Raw genomic sequence first — 18,612 nt, forward strand, 5'->3', positions numbered from 1 at the left:
ATGATGTTCAAGCCCCAAGTTGGTGTACAAGATTTCGCCTTTTGGTCTTCCAGCCCGAATGAACGGAGCAGAGCCTGTAGCTCCGGGATTTACGTCATGCACCGATCTTCCGGAACTGTCAGGAAGGAGTTGAGCGACACAAAGTAGGTCATGATGGTACTGCCCTTGAGCTTACACTTGTGACGCAGATGGAGCATGAACTCGGCCAGGAATTGAGGCGATGAAGATGTGGTGTCTAGGTGCTTGCCTCTGCAAAAGCTCTCGAGGGATTGCCACTTGTCATCATAGAGGCTCCTTGTGGTTGGGTGATGTGCCATCGTGATGGCCTAGCTGCTCTGGCCGAGTAGCCTTTGGCGTTCAGTGCTCTCTATAAATGGACCAGACGTGAAGGCATAACCTGTCTGGTCCTGAGTGTGGCCGTCTGCTTTGAGGGTGGATCAGCAGATTTGGCCAATCTGGGTGTGGCAGTAGGTTGACGTTGGACAGCTCTCTGAGGTCGACGAACCAAGCCCTCGCTGGCCACTAGGGCGTGACCAAAGTCAGATGGAGGTTCCGTGTTGATCTGATCTTCTGGACGACTTTAGGGAGGAGTACAGGTGGCGGAAAAGCGGATGCTTTTAGTCCTTCCCAGGGGACACTGAAAGTGTCGACTGCCCAAGCCAGTGGATCTGGCACCGGAGATATGTAGGTCGTGGATCTGGTAGTTCTGGCTGGTGGCGATAGGTCTATGTTGGGGAGACCGTGATCTCGACAAACAAGAGCGAAGGCATCTGGGTGAAGTTTCCACTCTGTGGGAGCCACTTTGCCTGGCCAAGAGAGGGCATCTGCTAGGATGTTTCGGCAGCCCGGGATGTGGTGGACCTGGAACTGAATACCCAGATGATCCACCAGGTGAAACAATCGGAACTTCTGTTGAAGGAGCGAAGTCGAGTGAGTCATTTCTTGGTTCCGAAGGCACCTTACGACAGTGATCATGATGTTGTCCGTCAGGATGGAGAGCCGGGCGTGTCTGAGGGCCTGCTTCCAGTGAGCGAAGGCCAAGATAAGCGCTTCCAGTTCGAGGTTGTTGATGCGCCATAGGTGCTGATAGGCGGACCACAGACCCGAAGTAACCTGTCCCTCCAGGTGTGTGCCCCATCACTGCAAGGGCGGGTCTATGAATAGGCGCAGACAGGTCGTAAGCCCTGTCAAGGAGACGCCGCCTAAGACATTCGATTCCACCGTCCACCACCGGGGATGCTGCTTGAGATGATCCGGGAGGACGATGGAACATCTGAACTGGGCGCACGTCTCCCACGTACTGGAGTGTCGACAACTTGGACGGCTGGGGGTGAAGTCCCAGTCGTGCTTGTCTGGCTATTCACTGGAAGTCCCTGCGGTCGTTGTTACCTCCGTTGGAATGGCCGCGGCGGGACTGTTATGCGCCCGATACCCTGCCTTTTCCTCTACCCCGAGAGGTTGAGGTGGTGCCGTGCCACTGGGGCTGGAGGGTGTTGCGTCGCAGCTGGTATGAGCCAGGCTGGGACGCCTCAACGAAGGCTGGCTGTGACACCCTAGCCAGGGTTTTGAGAGCTGTCTCGTCTCGGGCGAAGGGATTGAGTCATTGTGTAGTGTTCTGTCAATAACCAAGAGACAACCTGCCAACTTCCCACTTCGTTTATTCATCAGACAACAAGTGACAATTGGTAGCCATATGTCGAGGACGCCATTTTTAACAGCACAGCACACACTACAACAAGCGTTATCAGTCCCATTAACACAGAGCGAATGCTCGTCACCAACTTACAGATTGGTCTTCTTGGTACCACACATGTAGAATCCCATCCTCGTCGCCAAAATTGTAGTGTTCTGTCAATAACCAAGAGACAACTTCCCACTTCGTTTATTCATCAGACAACAAGTGACAATCGGCAGCCAAGCCCGAGCACGGATTGCACGTGCGTTACGTAACAACGTTTTCCGAACCAAGGATAACATTACATGAACGACTTCTGTTTACCATCAGAATTTATCAAACCAAACCTAATATTTTACACTTTTCCCCCTTAAAATTAAACAAAAAAACATATCCTGAAATAATAGTACGATCTTACTGCCATTTTATAAGCAAAGTATCCAAATCAATGTTTATCGTTGAAACACAAATGTCACACTGACCTAAAATGTGGTCAGTAGGTCAATACCTCAATACCTCCACGTAACGAGGTCACTATGACAGGAATGTTACAAGGTCTGTGACCCAGGTATTTAAGATCCCAGCAGTGTTAAGGTAACACTAACAGTTCAATAAGACAGTCTTTCTGGTTTCTTTCTGTCCCTGACAGAATATCTTCGAGTCGATGTTTCTGTCGCAGGTACAATTTCAGTCTCTGGGGGCCTTGTCCCAGGTGGAACACTCTCCACCCCGATTTTCCCAGGAAATGACCCCTTGGTACTTTCAACTGGAATCTTCTCTACCCCAGACATTGGCGCACTTTCAGACCTATCAGGGATTGTTATATCCTCAGTAGTGGATGTTACTGATAGATCAGCAAACCTGGCATAGTTATCAGCCGATCAACATGGCGCTTCCACTCAAGTTCTCTACCTGAACCTTGTAAGTCACAGGACCTAATGCTTTTAGTACAACCCCCTGGAGCCATTGTTCGGTACGACCCCTGTAGTCCCTCACCAGGACTGGGTCGCCAACTTCGAAATGCCTCATAGCATCCACTTTCGGAGACACTTTTCTTTGAACTGAAGAAGCAAGATCTGGTCTCAGTAAGTCGAGTCGAGTACGAATACGTCTCCCCATGAACAGTTCTGCAGGGGTCGTTTTCGTTGTACTGTGAGGTGTGGTTCGGTATGACAGCAGAAATCTGCACAGTCGCTGTTGAAGTAGACGTAGATGCCTTCATGCATTTCATAGTAGTCTTAAACGTTCTGACGAATCGTTCTGCCTCACCATTAGAGCTTGGGTGGTACGTCGAGGACAGAATATGTTTAACTCCATCTTTCTTCAGAATTGACTTGAACTCGTGTGAGGTAAACTGTGGTCCATTGTCAGAGATTAGCTGATCGGGAAGGCCATAAGGAGAAAAGAGCTTTCTCAAAACATTTATGGTACTTATTGTTGTTGTTGATTTCATCTGAACTACTTCAGGCCATTTGGACATAGCATCCACCACATTTCGAAAGTTCTCACCCATAAAGTGGCCAGCAAAGTCAACGTGAATCCGTTGATACGGAAGGGAAGGCCAGATCCAGGGATTCTGTCTGGTTGTAGGTGGGACCGGTTGTACACTTTGACAAGATGCACAGTTTCTAGCTAGCTGCTCTATGTCTGTATCCAAATTAGGCCACCACACATGAATCCTTGCTCGAGATTTCATGCGAACAATCCCCGGATGAGTCATGAAGATTATCCAAAATCTCAACTCGGTACTGAGTGGGTACTACTACTCTCACTCCCCAAAGTAAGCAGCCCTCTTCACATGTCAACTCATCCTTCCTTCTATAATACGGAAGGAATTCAGGAGAAATATCACCTACTGAAGGCCAACCACAAACAGTGAAATTTCTTTGTTTCGTACAATTGCAGCTGATATGACTCTGGATGTAACAGGCAGTTTATCTAGCTGAGCAATATGCACTGAAGTAGATTCTCGTGTCCAAAATGTTTGTGAAGTGGATTTCTGACCATCTGTATCTGCTAATGGTAATCTGGAAAGGCAATCTGCATTAGCAGTTTGTTTCGTGGATTTATACTTGATCTCGTAAGTGTAAGCTGATTGCTGGATGGCCCACCTCTGCAGTCTTGATGCAGCAAGTACAGGAATTCCTGTTTCAGGCCCAATAATACTTGTTAGTGGCTTGTGGTCCGTATACACGGTGAAATGTCTCCCATACAAGTACTTATGGAATTTCTGGATTCCAAAAATGATAGCCAAAGCCTCTTTCTCAATCTGAGAGTAGTTTTTCTACTAAACGCTATAGGTCATTCCCCAGAATTTGTATCATGAAAAATGACTGCACCTAAACCATGCTGAGATGCATCTGCCGCCAAGATCAGAGGCTGTTTTGGGTCATAATGCACTAGTATATCAGATGTAGTCAAATGCTTACATAGTTTCTGAAAGGCTTTCTCACATGAGCTGTCCCAATGAAACTTTGTTCCTTTCTGCAGAAGTTTATTTAATGGTACACACACTGTAGACATATCTGGTATAAACTTCCGGTTATAGTTCACACACCCCAAAAAGGATTGTAGTTCTGTCAGATTTGTTGGTCGCGGTGCATTCCGGATTGCTTCAATCTTGGATTCCGTCGGATGAATACCTTGACTGTCCACCCTGAAACCAAGATACTCCATAGATGGTTGAAGGAAAGTACACTTCGACTTGTTTAGTTTGATGCCATAAGAATCCAAACGTTCAAACACATTATCAATGTGCTTCAGGTGTTTACTGTCATCTTTACCAGTGACATACAGGTCATCTATGAAATCGCCAGTTGCTGGAAGACCCTGTAATACCTGATCCATGACATTTTGGAATAAAGCAGGGGCTGAAGCAACCCCAAAGGGTAATTGTATAAAACGATAAAGGCCCTTATGGGTGTTCACAGTCACATATTTCTTAGATTCCTCATCAAGTAACACTTGTTGATAGGCTTGTGATAGGTCTAATTTGGTGAATTTCGTCCCACCATTCAGTTGGTTGAGCAAATCTTCTGGCACAGGCAAAGGATACTGAGACACCTCCAAGTCTCTGTTCACTGTCAGCTTATAATCCCCACATAACCTCACAGCGCCTTAAGGTTTGAGTATTGGTACAATGGGAGCAGCCCATTCAGAATATTCCACTTTCTCAATGACCCCAATCTTCTCTAGTCTATCCAATTCCTCAGCTACCTTATCCTGCAGTGCATATGGAACAGTTCTTGGTTTATAGAACTTTGGTTTTGCTCTGGGTTTTACAGACAGATGAAGCTTAACACCCTTCACAGTTCCCAAACTGCCATCAAATAAGCCTGAATACTTTGATAACAACTGTTCCAAGTCCTTCTGGGAATTGTCAACTCGCACAGTATTGACTCTGCCAATGGAATACCAGTCAAGCTGTATCTGAGATAGCAAGTTTCTGCCTAGGAGCGCCGGTCCACTTCCTGTCACCACATATACAGGTAATGTGATAGACTGTTCATTATAGTCAACATCCACCTGTATTTTTCCCCCAAACAGGTAACTTTTCTGCAGTATAAGTCTCCAAGTAAGGCAGGTGGGTGGTTTTCAGCGGAATATGCCTAAAATCTCTTTGCACTGCTCCTCGGAAATCAAAGTTACTCCAGCTCCAGTATCCAACTCCAATGAAATGTTTGACCCTTCAACACATATAGGAATGTAGATGGGCTTATCACCTGCAATAGATTTTACAGTGAATAAAGTATTACCGGTACTCAATGTGTCCTATAAGAGTCTGTATCCTCATCACTGCCATCAGGTAGCTCATGTTCCACTATTGTATCCATATACCTGACTTATGATGATTTTTTCTTAAGTTTTTCAGCTTGCTTAATTGAATACTTCCAGTTCTTGTCAGACTTCACTAGTACATTCACTTTATGACTAAACTCATTGGTCTCCTTATTCGCAACTTCCATACTCAAAGATATTTCCATTGATTTCTTTAAGTTCAAATCCTTCTCAGCAAGCAATTTACGCTGCATAGCTGCTGAAGCAAGTCCACACACAAACATGTCTCTCATTGCATCATCAAGAAATCCACCAAAATCGCAATGTTCACTCAGTTTGCGTAGTTCAGCCATGAATACACTCACTGATTCACATTCACTCACTGAGTGTTGTTTTCGCTGATAAAACTTGAATCTTTCAGCGATAACTAATGGTTTGGGATTCACATGGCTTTTAACAACATCAACCAATTCTGCATATGACTTGTCAGCGGGTTTTGTCGGTGAGACTAAAGTCCTCATGAGAGAGTAGGTTTCCTTACCTACTACGGTAAGCAATATCGCTTTCCTCTTCCCAGCATCTTCAACATCGTTAGCGAAATACTGATAAAGTCTTTCAATGTACTCAATCCAGTCTGCATTTACAGACACTGAAAATTCCTCCGTTCGACCATATGTCGAGGACGCCATTTTTAACAGCACAGCGCACACTACAACAAGCGTTATCAGTCCCATTAACACAGAGCGAATGTTCGTCACCAACTTACAGATTGGTCTTCTTGGTACCACACATGTAGAATCCCATCCTCGTCGCCAAAATTGTAGTGTTCTGTCAATAACCAAGAGACAACCTGCCAACTTCCCACTTCGTTTATTCATCGGACAACAAGTGACAATCGGCAGCCAAGCCCGAGCACGGATTGCACGTGCGTTACGTAACGTTTTCCGAACCACTGATAACATTACATGAACGACTTCTGTTTACCATCAGAGTTTATCAAACAAAACCTAACATTTTACACATTGATGTACAGCGACAGGCGTCTGGTTGAGTGGTTGCAGTGTTACACATAAGCGTTCATGCAAGACAGTCTGTACAAATACACTGCATGAATCCCATAAGGTCGGTTGACCTGATTACAGTCAACGATGTTTACAGTCGTAGGTCTTGACACGTGACATGTATGTCGTCCTGCGCAGTAAACTGTAACCCAGTATGATGAGTGGACTAGTTCAAGCTCCACACAAGGCCAATCCCCTGTGAACCCTGTGGTTGATAGACCAGTGGTATGTCCGAGTTCTGAGCAGGAACTGTGCCGTTGCCAGTGTAAGGGCAAGTTGATCCCCATGATAAGAGTGACGACTGGTCCGGTGTTGAGAACGATGACCCAGTCGGGTACGCGGAAGCATATGACGATTCTGTTGATTAACGAATCGGTCATGGGGTTGTGATCGTCAACTGTGGTGCAGATAATATCTACCAGACGCCGTGGGTAGGGACATCTTTGAGAGTCCAGTTCGCTTTCTCCGAAGAAACGTTCAACCAACGTTGATAGACAAGGAGAATTGTCGGGAGATTTCCACAGAACCGTCACCACGAGGTTAGGTGCTTCCAGAACCTTTGGGAGTGTTGGAGTGCCGTTGTAGGGACGCCCATCAAGTGTCCGTGTTGGAGCGCCGCTGTATGGACGCCAATCAAGTGTCCAGCGACCGCTCTGGTCTCGGTAGGTAGTAGGCCCTGGGGAGCTGACGATCTCATAGGCCTGTAGAATGACAGCAGGTAGCCACAAGGACATCGTGGAATGGCTAATCATCTGTCTACGCGGTTGTCCGGGGCGTGCGTCTGTAGAGGCAAACTTGGGAGAGGCGCAAGGATAGGCGCAACACGAGACGCCAGGATAGACGCCTTTATGGACGCTGTAGATGGTGCTTTTGTAAAGGCGTCTGTATAGGCGCCCCACGAGGCGCTGGCGTCTGTATCAGAGCTGTTTAAGGATAGGTGCTATCTGTATAGGCGCTAGTAGAGGCGTCTGTAAAGGCGCTGCCGTCGATGGCTGTCTGGCCTGTAAGTACTGAATGTACTGGAGGAGGGAGGCGTCTATCATGGGCGTCAGTGCCTTAGGCGTCCGACGAGGCACTGGAGTCTGTATAGGCTTCCGACGAGGCGCTGGCGTCTGTATCAGAGCTGTTTAAGGATAGGTGCTATCTGTATAGGCGCTAGTAGAGGCGCCTGCAGGGGCGCTATGGGAGGCGCTTGTAGAGGCGCTGGCGTTGACCGCTGTCTGGCCTGTAAGTACTGAATGTACTGGAGGAGGGAGGCGTCTATAATGGGCGTCAGTGCCGTAGGCGGGGGCGCCTGTGGGAGACCGAGCATCTGTCCGGAGGATAGTATAGGTGCCATCTGGTACGTGAACGCCACGCCGGGCGTTACGGTGGTCACCGCCATGAAGACAGACGCTGTCGTGGTTGTCAAAGTGCTCTGGGTAGAGGCTACAACCATGGGGTCCCACATCAAGGTAGCAGTTGAGGTTGGGGGGTGGTCATCCAAGATAGCCGATCTAGAAGGCGAGACCTCGAAGTAAGTCAGATATCGTGCGCCGGTGTTTCCTGGCCTGCTGTGTTCTGCGTTTTTTACACACACGGAGGTATTGTCTGAAAACTGTGGGTGAAAGCAGTTAACAGTCTTTACATCGGTGACCCTGGAGGCATTGAGATGTACAATTAAGGCACAGGGGGTGGGGATCCCTTGCCGACATACTACGCCGGCACTTTGAGCAGGAGGGCATGGTATCTGCAACGAAGCAGTGTAAAATAACAATGCGTCCCCGCCCGATTATGTAGGCTATAATTTGTTTATCCCACTATGTGGATTTATGAAACAAATATTACGACAAACCTAAGACAACATACAACAAAACAAACAATGCTTGCGAGGATACCCCAATCGTGGGGTACCAAGCAAAAGAATATAGAACGCAAACCAGTTCACAAACTGCTGGCTACGCCAAATATTCAAGATGGCTACTTGGAGCAACAAGACACCTGGCCTTATGTTTTCTTTTGAGAAAACGCCAGTAAGTGTCTGATAACGTTATGCACATGTTTATCAAACATAGAATGTACAAAATACAAACCGTAGGCACAACTCATAGACAAAACAACGTTAACTCAGATAGCAAACACATGAGGGTTTGAATCAGCAAAAAAAAAACAGGTCTTCTCTCTTGTTTGATAGGCATTACTCTTCTCTCATCAAGTGACAAGAGTAATGTGTGGATCCGTGACGTCACTTCCCTTGGTCACGTGGGAGCTGCGTGATGGGCTGGCCTCTCAGCTAGTTGGAGCAACTTCTTCAAGCAAAGACCCTCTTTTCTCTGTCAAGAAACAAGCTGTAATATGCATTAAGGAGTAATGCAGGGTAAATAAAAAATTATTACTGAGGATGAAAACCAACACCAAATTCAATAGATCTGGACAAAACATGATGAAATCAAAAGAGTGAGTATGTTTAATGTCTCATTGAACAGTATTCTAGTTATATCATTGCATGTCAGCATGATGTGGGTGGAAAGTCTGGAGTTATGCAGGTCTCAGATGTTTAACACTTAGGTGAAACTCACATGCACGGGTACAGTGCAGACAAACCTATAAACATCATCAGGGTGAACCGTGATTCAAACCCATGATCAAAAAGTTTCTGACTCACTGCTCAGTGAATTGCTGCGCCTTTGACAACTGGGCCACCTGTGATCCCACAATCAAAAGGAGAAACATGCATGCCAAATATCAATTTCCTGTCTGGAAATTTCAGAGATGATGTTTAAACAGAGCCAAAAATGCATTTTGAGAGAATCCATGAGCATTGTAAAAACACAAATTTAAAAGCAAGGTTCAAATATAAAATACTATGAAAAATAGAACACATGGGAATCCCATTACTAACTAAACATAAACAACCATATTTAACACGATAAAAAAGTCTTCACTATCCTCGGACTGCAAATTAGTTTGTTTGTTTGTTTATTAACACCACTCCAAGCAATATTCCAGCAGATTACACATGAATATTTGATTAAAACAATGTATTGAAGAATGCCACTTTTAATTGACAAATAAAATTTTGAGTGGTAAGGATAGTCTAAACAAGCTGGGTTTTTTTTTAAACTAATGTCTAAATTTTGGATACATTGATCTCTAAACTTTGCCTATTCAAAAAGCATTACATTGATATTACTTACTTTACATGGTTGTGTAATCATCCTCATACAACTGTAATTATGAGCCCCTTTAAAGCACAGTTAAATACACAAGTTACGGATAAGGCCTTCAGGATCAGGTTAGCAAAATGAAAAAAAAAAGATTTAGTAAAATCTAAATATTTTGTACATTTGTATACTTATCCTGCATTACTGCTGTCTTTTGACAGAGAGACGAACTGTGTGAGATCCAGCTGCTGAAGAAAGTTGTCCCAACCAGCTCAGTAGGCAGCGCCCTCTCACAGTCGGACCGTGACCCGGAAATCATGACGTCACACCAAAACACATAACTGCTTTAAACATAACATCTGAAACTTCGTGGGGAGGTAGCGTAGCGAAAGGGAGGGCACTTAGACTTTGTAATGCAGGATAAGTATACAAATGTAAAAAATATTTAGATTTTACTAAATTTTTTAACTTATCCTCCATTACTCCATATTGCATCTTTATCAGACGGCATGGCCGGTTGGCATACCTTCAGATGTGATCCATAATAAACCCTCGTCAAGGTCCGATGAATCCGCACCGCATACAAGTGATGACCGGAACATCTACGACCATTCCTGTCTTCAGGAAACAAGAGTCGATGCAAAAACGAAATGCCCGAATAGGTAACCGAAATACAATGAGGCGGGTAGCCCAAAAATAGAACTTACCGAAGAGCGAAAGCGAAACGCAGTAGAGCCCTCTAATCTGAGGTGATAAACACCAGAGAGTTCGACGGGCCCCGCTCGGGGTATCGAAGAATCAGCGGCATCGGCGGCAATATCTACGACCAATCCCAAAAGTGAATGCGAAACGCAGGAGAGCCCTCTAGGCTGGAGGCAAGGAACACCGGTGAGGTCAACGGGCACTGCTCAGGTATCAGAGAAGCAGCGGCGTTGGCGTCGGCGCCGGTGTCCACATCTACTACCATTCCTGTCGTCAGGAAACGAGAGTTGATGCAAAAAGTAAAACCCGGATAGGTGACAGAAATAGAATGAGGCGGGTAACCCAAAACTAAAACTGCCCTAAGAGCGAATGCGGAACGCAAGAGAGCCGTCTTGTCTAGGGTGATAAACACCAGAGAGGTCGACGGGCCCCGCTCAGGGTATCGGAGACTCAGTGGCGTCGGTGATAGATGACCTGTTGGGCTACAACCAGAGACCAAAACTGTGAACGCCGGCGACATCTTTCAAGGCTACATCACGGAAGTAGTGGGTTGGCGAAGGCGGGGTGTCCGATCGCCAAGAACAGGCTTCCCTGAACGACTGGATGGAACTGTACACCGTGAAGAGCCATTGTAAATGCGATCGCCCTGATCTCGTGTCGGTTGATAGCCTTGCGGGGGGGGGGGGGGAGGGTCCGATCCGGCGACTTCATAAGCTTTCAGGATGACCACCCGGAGCCAGAGGAAAAGTATTCCGGTTGACCAACAACTGCGACGAAGGGGAGACCGGCAGAAAAAAGGTGTTTCCTAGACTTGCGGCTGGCTTTTAGATCGTCGTAGAACAACCTTCAGTGCCCTTACTGGGCATAATAACGCTCCTCCTCATCCTCGGCACCCACAATGGACGAGGGGGGAGGGGATAAAGATTGATCTATCAGGCTGTCCTGGGAGTTGAGTATTTACGCTGAAGTCCCAGGACGGTCCATGATGAACGGCGCCCTGGGTACCGCAATCAAACCGGAGATGGGAGACGTCGAGGGTGTGCTGTACATGGACTCGAGCGTCAGTACCCCAAAACAGTAGAAACACCGTCGTCTTCCTAAGGTCGTAGAAGGAAGACGAGGGGGGTGGTTTGAAGGGCATTTAAGACCACATTCAGATCCAACGCAGGCGGTCTGAACTTGGTCTTCAGGTCTTCAAGACTTAACGAGCGCAGCCAGGCCCGTAGGTCGTGAATTTTCGTCTTTCTCCGATCGTTCAGGATGGCCAGAACGGAGTAGATGGCGACCAGGTATTTTGGGGTGCTAAAGCCCTTCAACCGACGGGTGCTGCCCAAGTACAGAAGGAACTGATCCAGGAACTGCGGTGACGCTGTCATCGGATCCTGGTGTTTGTCTGAACAAAATGCCTGGAACGAGCATCATTTATCAGCATACAGTCCCCGTGTAGATGGACGGTGGGCTGAAGCAAGAGCCTTGGTCGCTCTAGCCGAATAGCCCTTGGCTCATGGGGCTTTCTGCAGATGTGTCAGGCGTGCATACGAAAACATGCGGTAATTAGAGTGTGGCAACCGACCGTGTGGATGGAGCAGAAGGTTGGACCACACCGGACGTTCCAGAGGTTGTCGCTGGCTATGTTTCGGAGGTCGATAAACCAACTTCTGGCTGGCCAACAAGGCGAGACCAAATTCAATGTCAGGGGCCGAATGGCCTGGATCTCTGAAGAACCGTGGGAGGGAGAACCGGAGTCGGAAAAGCGGTCGCGCGTAATCCTTCTCAGAAACAACAGAAGGCGTCGACTGCCACAGCGGCCGTATCTGGCACTGGTGGAATGGAAAACGACAGCTGGCAACTTTCAGACGAAGGAAACCAGCTTCACAATCGACCGCCGGGGCATCGACGTAACCAGGTAGTAGGAAGTCGAGGCAATATGTCCACTGCACGAAGTAATGAGATCGTTTCTATCCCTGAAGCGGCATATAAGCACTCCTGTTCTGATATCGAGGTGACGATGAAGGACTACAACACGATACGAGGCAGGTACGCAACAGGGGTCAGTGGGACGGCCGAGGGACTGTAAGTATCAAATCGACACTGTGTCCAGTAGTCAAGGCGGAAGATAGGAAGGTGTCGCAGTCTAAAAGGTCAATCCGGACAAAGAAAGGCGATCTTTTCCATCCCTTGAACGCCTATAGGCGCTATCGTTCTTATAGCGAGGGGCTGTTGAAACAAGGTGCCTCGTGACAGCCGTGTTGGTAGAGGAGGTCTATTGTTTCCAACATCCGGGCATGGATGGACTGCGACCGGCGCCTGGTTGAGTGGTTGCACCAAGCATACAGGTAAACATGTAAGCCAATCTGTAGAAATACATGGCGCCTTTTGCCATGGTAAGGTGACCTAATTTCGGTCGGAGTTGTACTTGACACGTGACATGTAAATCACTCTGCGCAGTAGCCGAGAAAGCCGCATTGGAGTCGGAACTGAGGTGCAAACTCCACACAGAGACAATCCTCAATTAACTGTGTGAGAGATGAACAAGTGGTGTACCCGAGTTTTGCGGAAAAAAACACGGAAGCCCCGGGGGCGTCGTGGAAAACCCGGGGAGCGCCGAGGAAGAGTCTCTTTCAGGAAAGCTGGCGCTAGGGTAGGGTAGAACAGCGTTGGTGTCGGCATGTCGACTCTTTTTTAGTGGATGTCGTCGTCGAATCTGATACAGACGCTGTCCACAAGACGCTCTGTTTCGATGGAAAACCTGCAGGTCATCTCTCCAGAACCATAGCGCTTTAAACGATGGGATTAAGGAGAACGTCTCAGTGGGCAAGTTCAATCAGACCAACTGTCTATTGGTTGAAAAGATTCCACCCAGGAAGTAGAACAATAGTCACGATCACGAAGACCGACGGCAGAGTAGCGACAGGAGCGGCGACAGTTGTTTCACCATACTTCTCCGTGTGACGAGCTATGAGACGTCAGTAATAGAAGTAGAGGGCAGTGGCGCCGGGGAGGCGATTGCCGATGGTGCCCCTTATGCCGAAGCACAAGATCACGATCAAGATGAGATACTCGGCTCGTTGATCTGAGCTTCATAAAGCGCTGGATACATCATAGGCGCCAGGAGGCACCGGAACATCAGAGACCATAACTCTAGAGGCGCCGGAGTAGTCAGAGGCGCCAGAGGCGCTGGAGACGAAGATCGAAGATCTTGAGACGCCAGGAGCGCCACAACTCTAGAGGCGCCAGAGCTCTTGAGGCACCGGAGACATCAGAGGCGCCGGGAGCGCCGGAACACTAGAGGCGCCGGGAACGCCAGAGACATCAGAGGCGCCGAGAGCGCCGGAGACATCAGAGGCGCCGGGAGCGCCGGAGACATCAGAGGTGCCGGGAGCGCCGGTAGCGCCGGAGACATCAGAGGCGCCGGAGATATCGGAGACATCGAAGGCGCCGGGAGCGCCGGAAACATCAGAGTTGTTGACAAAGATGGTGACAGGAAACCTGTTACGGGCAATGCTGAAGACGATGGTATAGGAGGCCGTGAACGGTCGTACGTCATGCCATGGGAGGCAGACACTACGTTTGGAGCGCCGGAGCAGCCGGTGGTGTTGGGAGCACTGCGAAGCTCGGCTGAGCGCTGCTGCTGTCAACGTAGATGGCGGTCGACGAGCAATTGAGCGAGGTGTGTCCTGGATACTCGTATGAGCTGAAGGATCACAGCGACGAATGACTGCAACATCGGCACTGCCTTGTGAAAGTACAGGGCGTCGTACAATCATGGCAGAAGGGGCGGCCACGACCAGATTTGTTCCCGCGGCAACAAGTGCAGCGAGGCAGAAAATCTGGAATTGAAGCAAAACATAACTATGTGGCAAAACCACAAAGTGCGGGAAGCATAATGTAACTCAAAACTTCGTATTTCAATGAAGTTTATGAGATCAAACAATTACGCTAAAAGATAGCGAAAAGGCATAGCTTTAAGCAAACACGTAACCATGTGGCAAAATCACAAAGTATGGGAAGCATAATGTAACTCAAAAACTTTGTATTTTATTGAAGTTTATGAGAGGAAATAATTACGCTAAAAGATAGCGAAAAGGCATAGCTTTAAGCAAACATGTTACCATGTGGCAAAAACACAGAGTACGGGAGACATAATGTAACTCAAAAACTTTGTATTTTATTGAAGTTTATGAGAGGAAACAATTACACTAAAAGGTAGCGAAAAGGCAAGGCTTTAAGCACACCAAAAACAACATACATAAATTTAATGTATTACCCAAGCCAAAGAGAGAATTCAAAACGCAGAACACGAAATTACGTGGCCACGTGGTGAATGGCCAAAATGGCGGGAAAGATAACAAAACGGTGGGAACAACATTGCACCCGTAAATTACTGTGACTTGAGCCACAAACGAGCGATAAACGTTACAATTAACGAATGGGAAGACCCTATGGTAACGGCCCATAACAGGTAACAATGTAGCAGCATACGATGAATGTAGAAACACGCAAAATATAAAAACAATAAGCTTTAATTTCCACAAGGGATACAAAGTACGTCCGTCCGTGGAGGTGACAAAGCAGTTATGTGTTTTGGTGTGACGTCATGACTTCCGGGTCACGTGCCGACTGTGAGAGGGCGCTGCCTCCTGAGCTGGTTGGGACAACTTTCTTCAGCAGCTGGATCTCACACAGTTCGTCTCTCTGTTAAAAGACAGCAGTAAATGCAATACGAAGTAATGCAGGATAAGTTAAAAAATTTACCTGGTCTTGTTCCTGTGCAATCTTTGTCCCAACCATGGGTATATTTGGAGATACGACAAAAGTTTCTTCAGTCTCTTTTATTTCCTCAGTTGGGCAGATATCATGGACAAACACTGGGTTGTCACTTGTACGATGACACATGTCACATATCCTTGTGTTGCTGTCATTGAACATGGTGCAGTGTTCACACTGCCATTGACTGCCATGATCTGGTTGTCTATTTGAGTTACTCCTGCAGGCTGCAATTAACACATGGCAAAATAGGACTGTCCATGACTAATATCATGCTGCATTATTTTATTATTATGTTATAACTTCACAAATACTCACCTGATATAATTTATTCATCAAAATGTCTTCCAAATCACAACTCGCATTAACAATTTCCAGTACCTCATAGTTATTATTAAGGAAAACATAATTCACGTGTCATTTCAATAAATAATGATTTTGAAAATTGGATTTGAAAACTTTCAAATTGGAGAGTCATCAATGGTGGTAACAAGCATGTGAATTTTCAGTATTATAGGTCCAGTAGATTCTGAGATGATGTTCACAGAACAAAATTTCACTTTAGTTTGAGAGAATTTAAGAGTAAAAAATAGAATGTTCAAATCAAGGTTAAAATATGTGATATCCTGAAAAACAGATCATATGTGTTGAGCCCAACCACTAATTCATTCAAACTTACCAACTGTTTCTTTTGAATTATTTGTGATTGTTTCTATGTTTTCTTCAGCTTCAGGCTTAATGGAAGGACTTGACTGTTGGTTCTTTTGTACCACTACCAAAGAGGCGGTTTCTGTGGAGACAACTTGTGAATCCTGTAGAACCTGTGGCTGTTGGATTTTACCTGGTTGGATAACAGATGATTGGTGCATGTTTTCATCTACATTACTTACGACCTTTGTGCCAACTTGGCTTGCAACAGATGTGTTATGGGTTCTGCCTGTATGCTGGGCCTGATAAACACAAACAGGCTTATTAACACTGGATGTTGTCAAGGTGTTGTTGTCAAGTCTGCTAAAGTCTACATGAGACGGTGGATAATAAACATCTGATGATACCTGGGAGTGCTTATCTGAGTTGGATTCAAGTCTACTTCTATGTTTTTCAAGAATTAGTTTTTCTCTTTTCAATAAACCTTTCTTCTTGTTCAGTGCTAAAAATTCATCTTGCTCATAAAATTTCCCATTCATCTCAATCAAATGATTTAACTGCACTTCAATTTCCTCGATTTCTTCAGTTAGTGAAATGATATGAATTTCACATTTTGCCTTTTGTTTTTCCAAGTTTGATTCTTCTTTAATCTTTGGCAAAAGTTTAGATGTCAATGCTGACTGATCAATTTCAGACATTCTGGCAGATTGCCTTGGCATGCTCAAATTAAGAGGGGATGAACTGATGTTCTCAGAGGGTAAGAACACATGCACTGGTTCACTCTCTTGTAACAACTGCTGCTTCCCTGAAACCAGAGTCTGGGACACTAACATAGGTTTCAGTTTCCTATCTGGTATAGGAGGGTGTTCTTTCATCTGGGGCACTTCAAGTGGAGCTGCTGCTGTACAACTTTCTTCAAGTTGACCATAAGCACAACTAGAGCTCTTGGGAGTCAAGATTGAGTCAAGATTGAGAATGTTCTGCAGCATTGATGATGGATTCTGTCCTGCAGGTTGCTCAGTCTGGTAAACAAAATAGAGGAGATCAATGAGTATATCAGGAAACAAACTACAGTCAAGTCCTGTTAATCCAACATTGTTGGTTGCATATGATTATGTTGGATTAATGAGTATGTCAGAAAAATGAAATTAGGTAGTATCAACATTTGTGATCGAAAACCGGACAACTACAAGATAGATAATGATTCAAACACATTGTAAGAAAAAAAAGCGGGAAAAGGCAATACCGTAAACTACGGTTATAACAAACTCAAAGGGACCACTAATTTTAGTTTGTTATAACCGTAGTTCGTTATAAGCATGTATACAGCATAATACAGCAGATAATCGGGACAAAAAAGTAAGTTTGTTGTATCCGTCAGTTCGTTATAAGCGTGTTCGTTAAAAACGTAGTTTACTGTATATTCATATTGTCATGTTACATTGTTAGCAGAATATGTTTTCTTATCATGCAATGTCTAAAGTTTAACACAATGTATAACTGATTCAAAATACTTTTAAAGCATAGTCTGGAATGGTAGTCGCCAATTTGAAACAAGTGCTACAATGCTTAAGAAATCTGCTTTCTTAGTGGCTAATGATAACTTCCTGTTAATAATTTCATTGGTTGTTCAAAGTTCACGAAAGGTCATTCTGACGTGACCTCTAATGGGATGTCCTCAGCGGTAGCGAGAACTTGTATCCGATTTTAAGAAATTGAGGTAATCTAGGCATGTTTTGTTTATTTAAAGCAGTAATTGTTTATTGTTAAGAAAGTTTATCTCTGCAGCTGTTGAAATATGCAGTTACTAGACGACTCATCTCGCATCAAAACACGGGCCTGTGTCCCTTGCTGGCAGATGACCACGGAGTACGCCGATCACTGTGTTGGATTAACAAGACTGATTCACAAGTGATTTCTGTAATTCGTTGCAAATTTGGTGTGTCGGAGTCGGAGTGCGAGACTGTCAGATTAACGGGTCTAAATAGCACTGATTATTTGGTTCCCATCATTAGTGTCAGATGAAGCCAATTGTCGGATTAACGAGACTTGACTGTATATGCTCGAGAAGCATTAGCATAAAATTAGCCAGCCCGTAGTCCTAGAAGTTTTGAGTGAGGTCATTCAAATAGCTAAACACAAAACTTACAAATGTCTCATGTTCACACAACACACAAGATTTAACATCTAGACCTTGACTACTAATGTGCAACAAGATATGGCAATAAGAAACCTTCCAGTAAATTGTGTGTGTGATACTTGTAGTACCAACATAGTCATCAGAGTATCATAACAGTTAGGTTATTACTACTGTTATATGTTGTGCCTTGTTAACCTAAGTACTCATGGACTGATGATGTCACCACATACAGTGATGGCATAGTGATGACATAGTTAGCAGAATAAAACATAGCCGCCTCCTGTAAGAAACCATGTCTTGTATTAAAACCTCATCTGAAGCCATTCGCTCTCCATCATTGATATTACAATACCTGCATTTGAAATGTAAGTCAAGACAAGTCACGAAATACTGGGGCACCACCTGAAATGGCTATATTAGTTAACAGTGAATTGTTTGGTACAAATCTTGTACACAAGCAACTCAAAATTATTGGGTAATGGTGATATTATTGTGTATTTTACTTATCTAGAGCACTGTGGAATTAAATCAGATAATCAGATGAAAGAGAAGTGTGTATGTGTGTGTGTGTGTGTTGTGCATATTGTATTTTGTACATTGTACTGGAAGTTTTATTGGTGATGAATGCAACTGACAGCAATTTAATGAGGCGCTTAGGCGACACTTTTTTTATTTCTTGGTTTACGGATTTCAAACTCA

At 45.4% G+C, this 18,612-nt stretch overlaps 1 protein-coding gene across 2 annotated transcripts in view; it reads right to left on the minus strand.

The window, feature by feature from the left end:
- LOC139454195 (E3 ubiquitin-protein ligase RNF31-like) overlaps positions 1–18,612 on the minus strand; it is a 247,916-nt gene that overhangs the window by 95,497 nt on the left and 133,807 nt on the right. For both annotated transcript variants that reach the window (XM_071235763.1, XM_071235762.1), the window contains exons 9-10: positions 15,805–16,795; positions 15,114–15,352 (exon numbers count right to left, since the gene is read on the minus strand). In XM_071235763.1, the coding sequence (XP_071091864.1) occupies positions 15,114–15,352; positions 15,805–16,795 (1,230 nt within the window). The remainder of the gene's footprint in view (positions 1–15,113; positions 15,353–15,804; positions 16,796–18,612) is intronic.

This window comes from Haliotis cracherodii, unplaced genomic scaffold (genome assembly GCF_022045235.1).
Source record: "Haliotis cracherodii isolate W230 unplaced genomic scaffold, xgHalCrac1.p SCAF_10, whole genome shotgun sequence".
Taxonomy (NCBI): Eukaryota; Metazoa; Mollusca; class Gastropoda; order Lepetellida; family Haliotidae; genus Haliotis; species Haliotis cracherodii.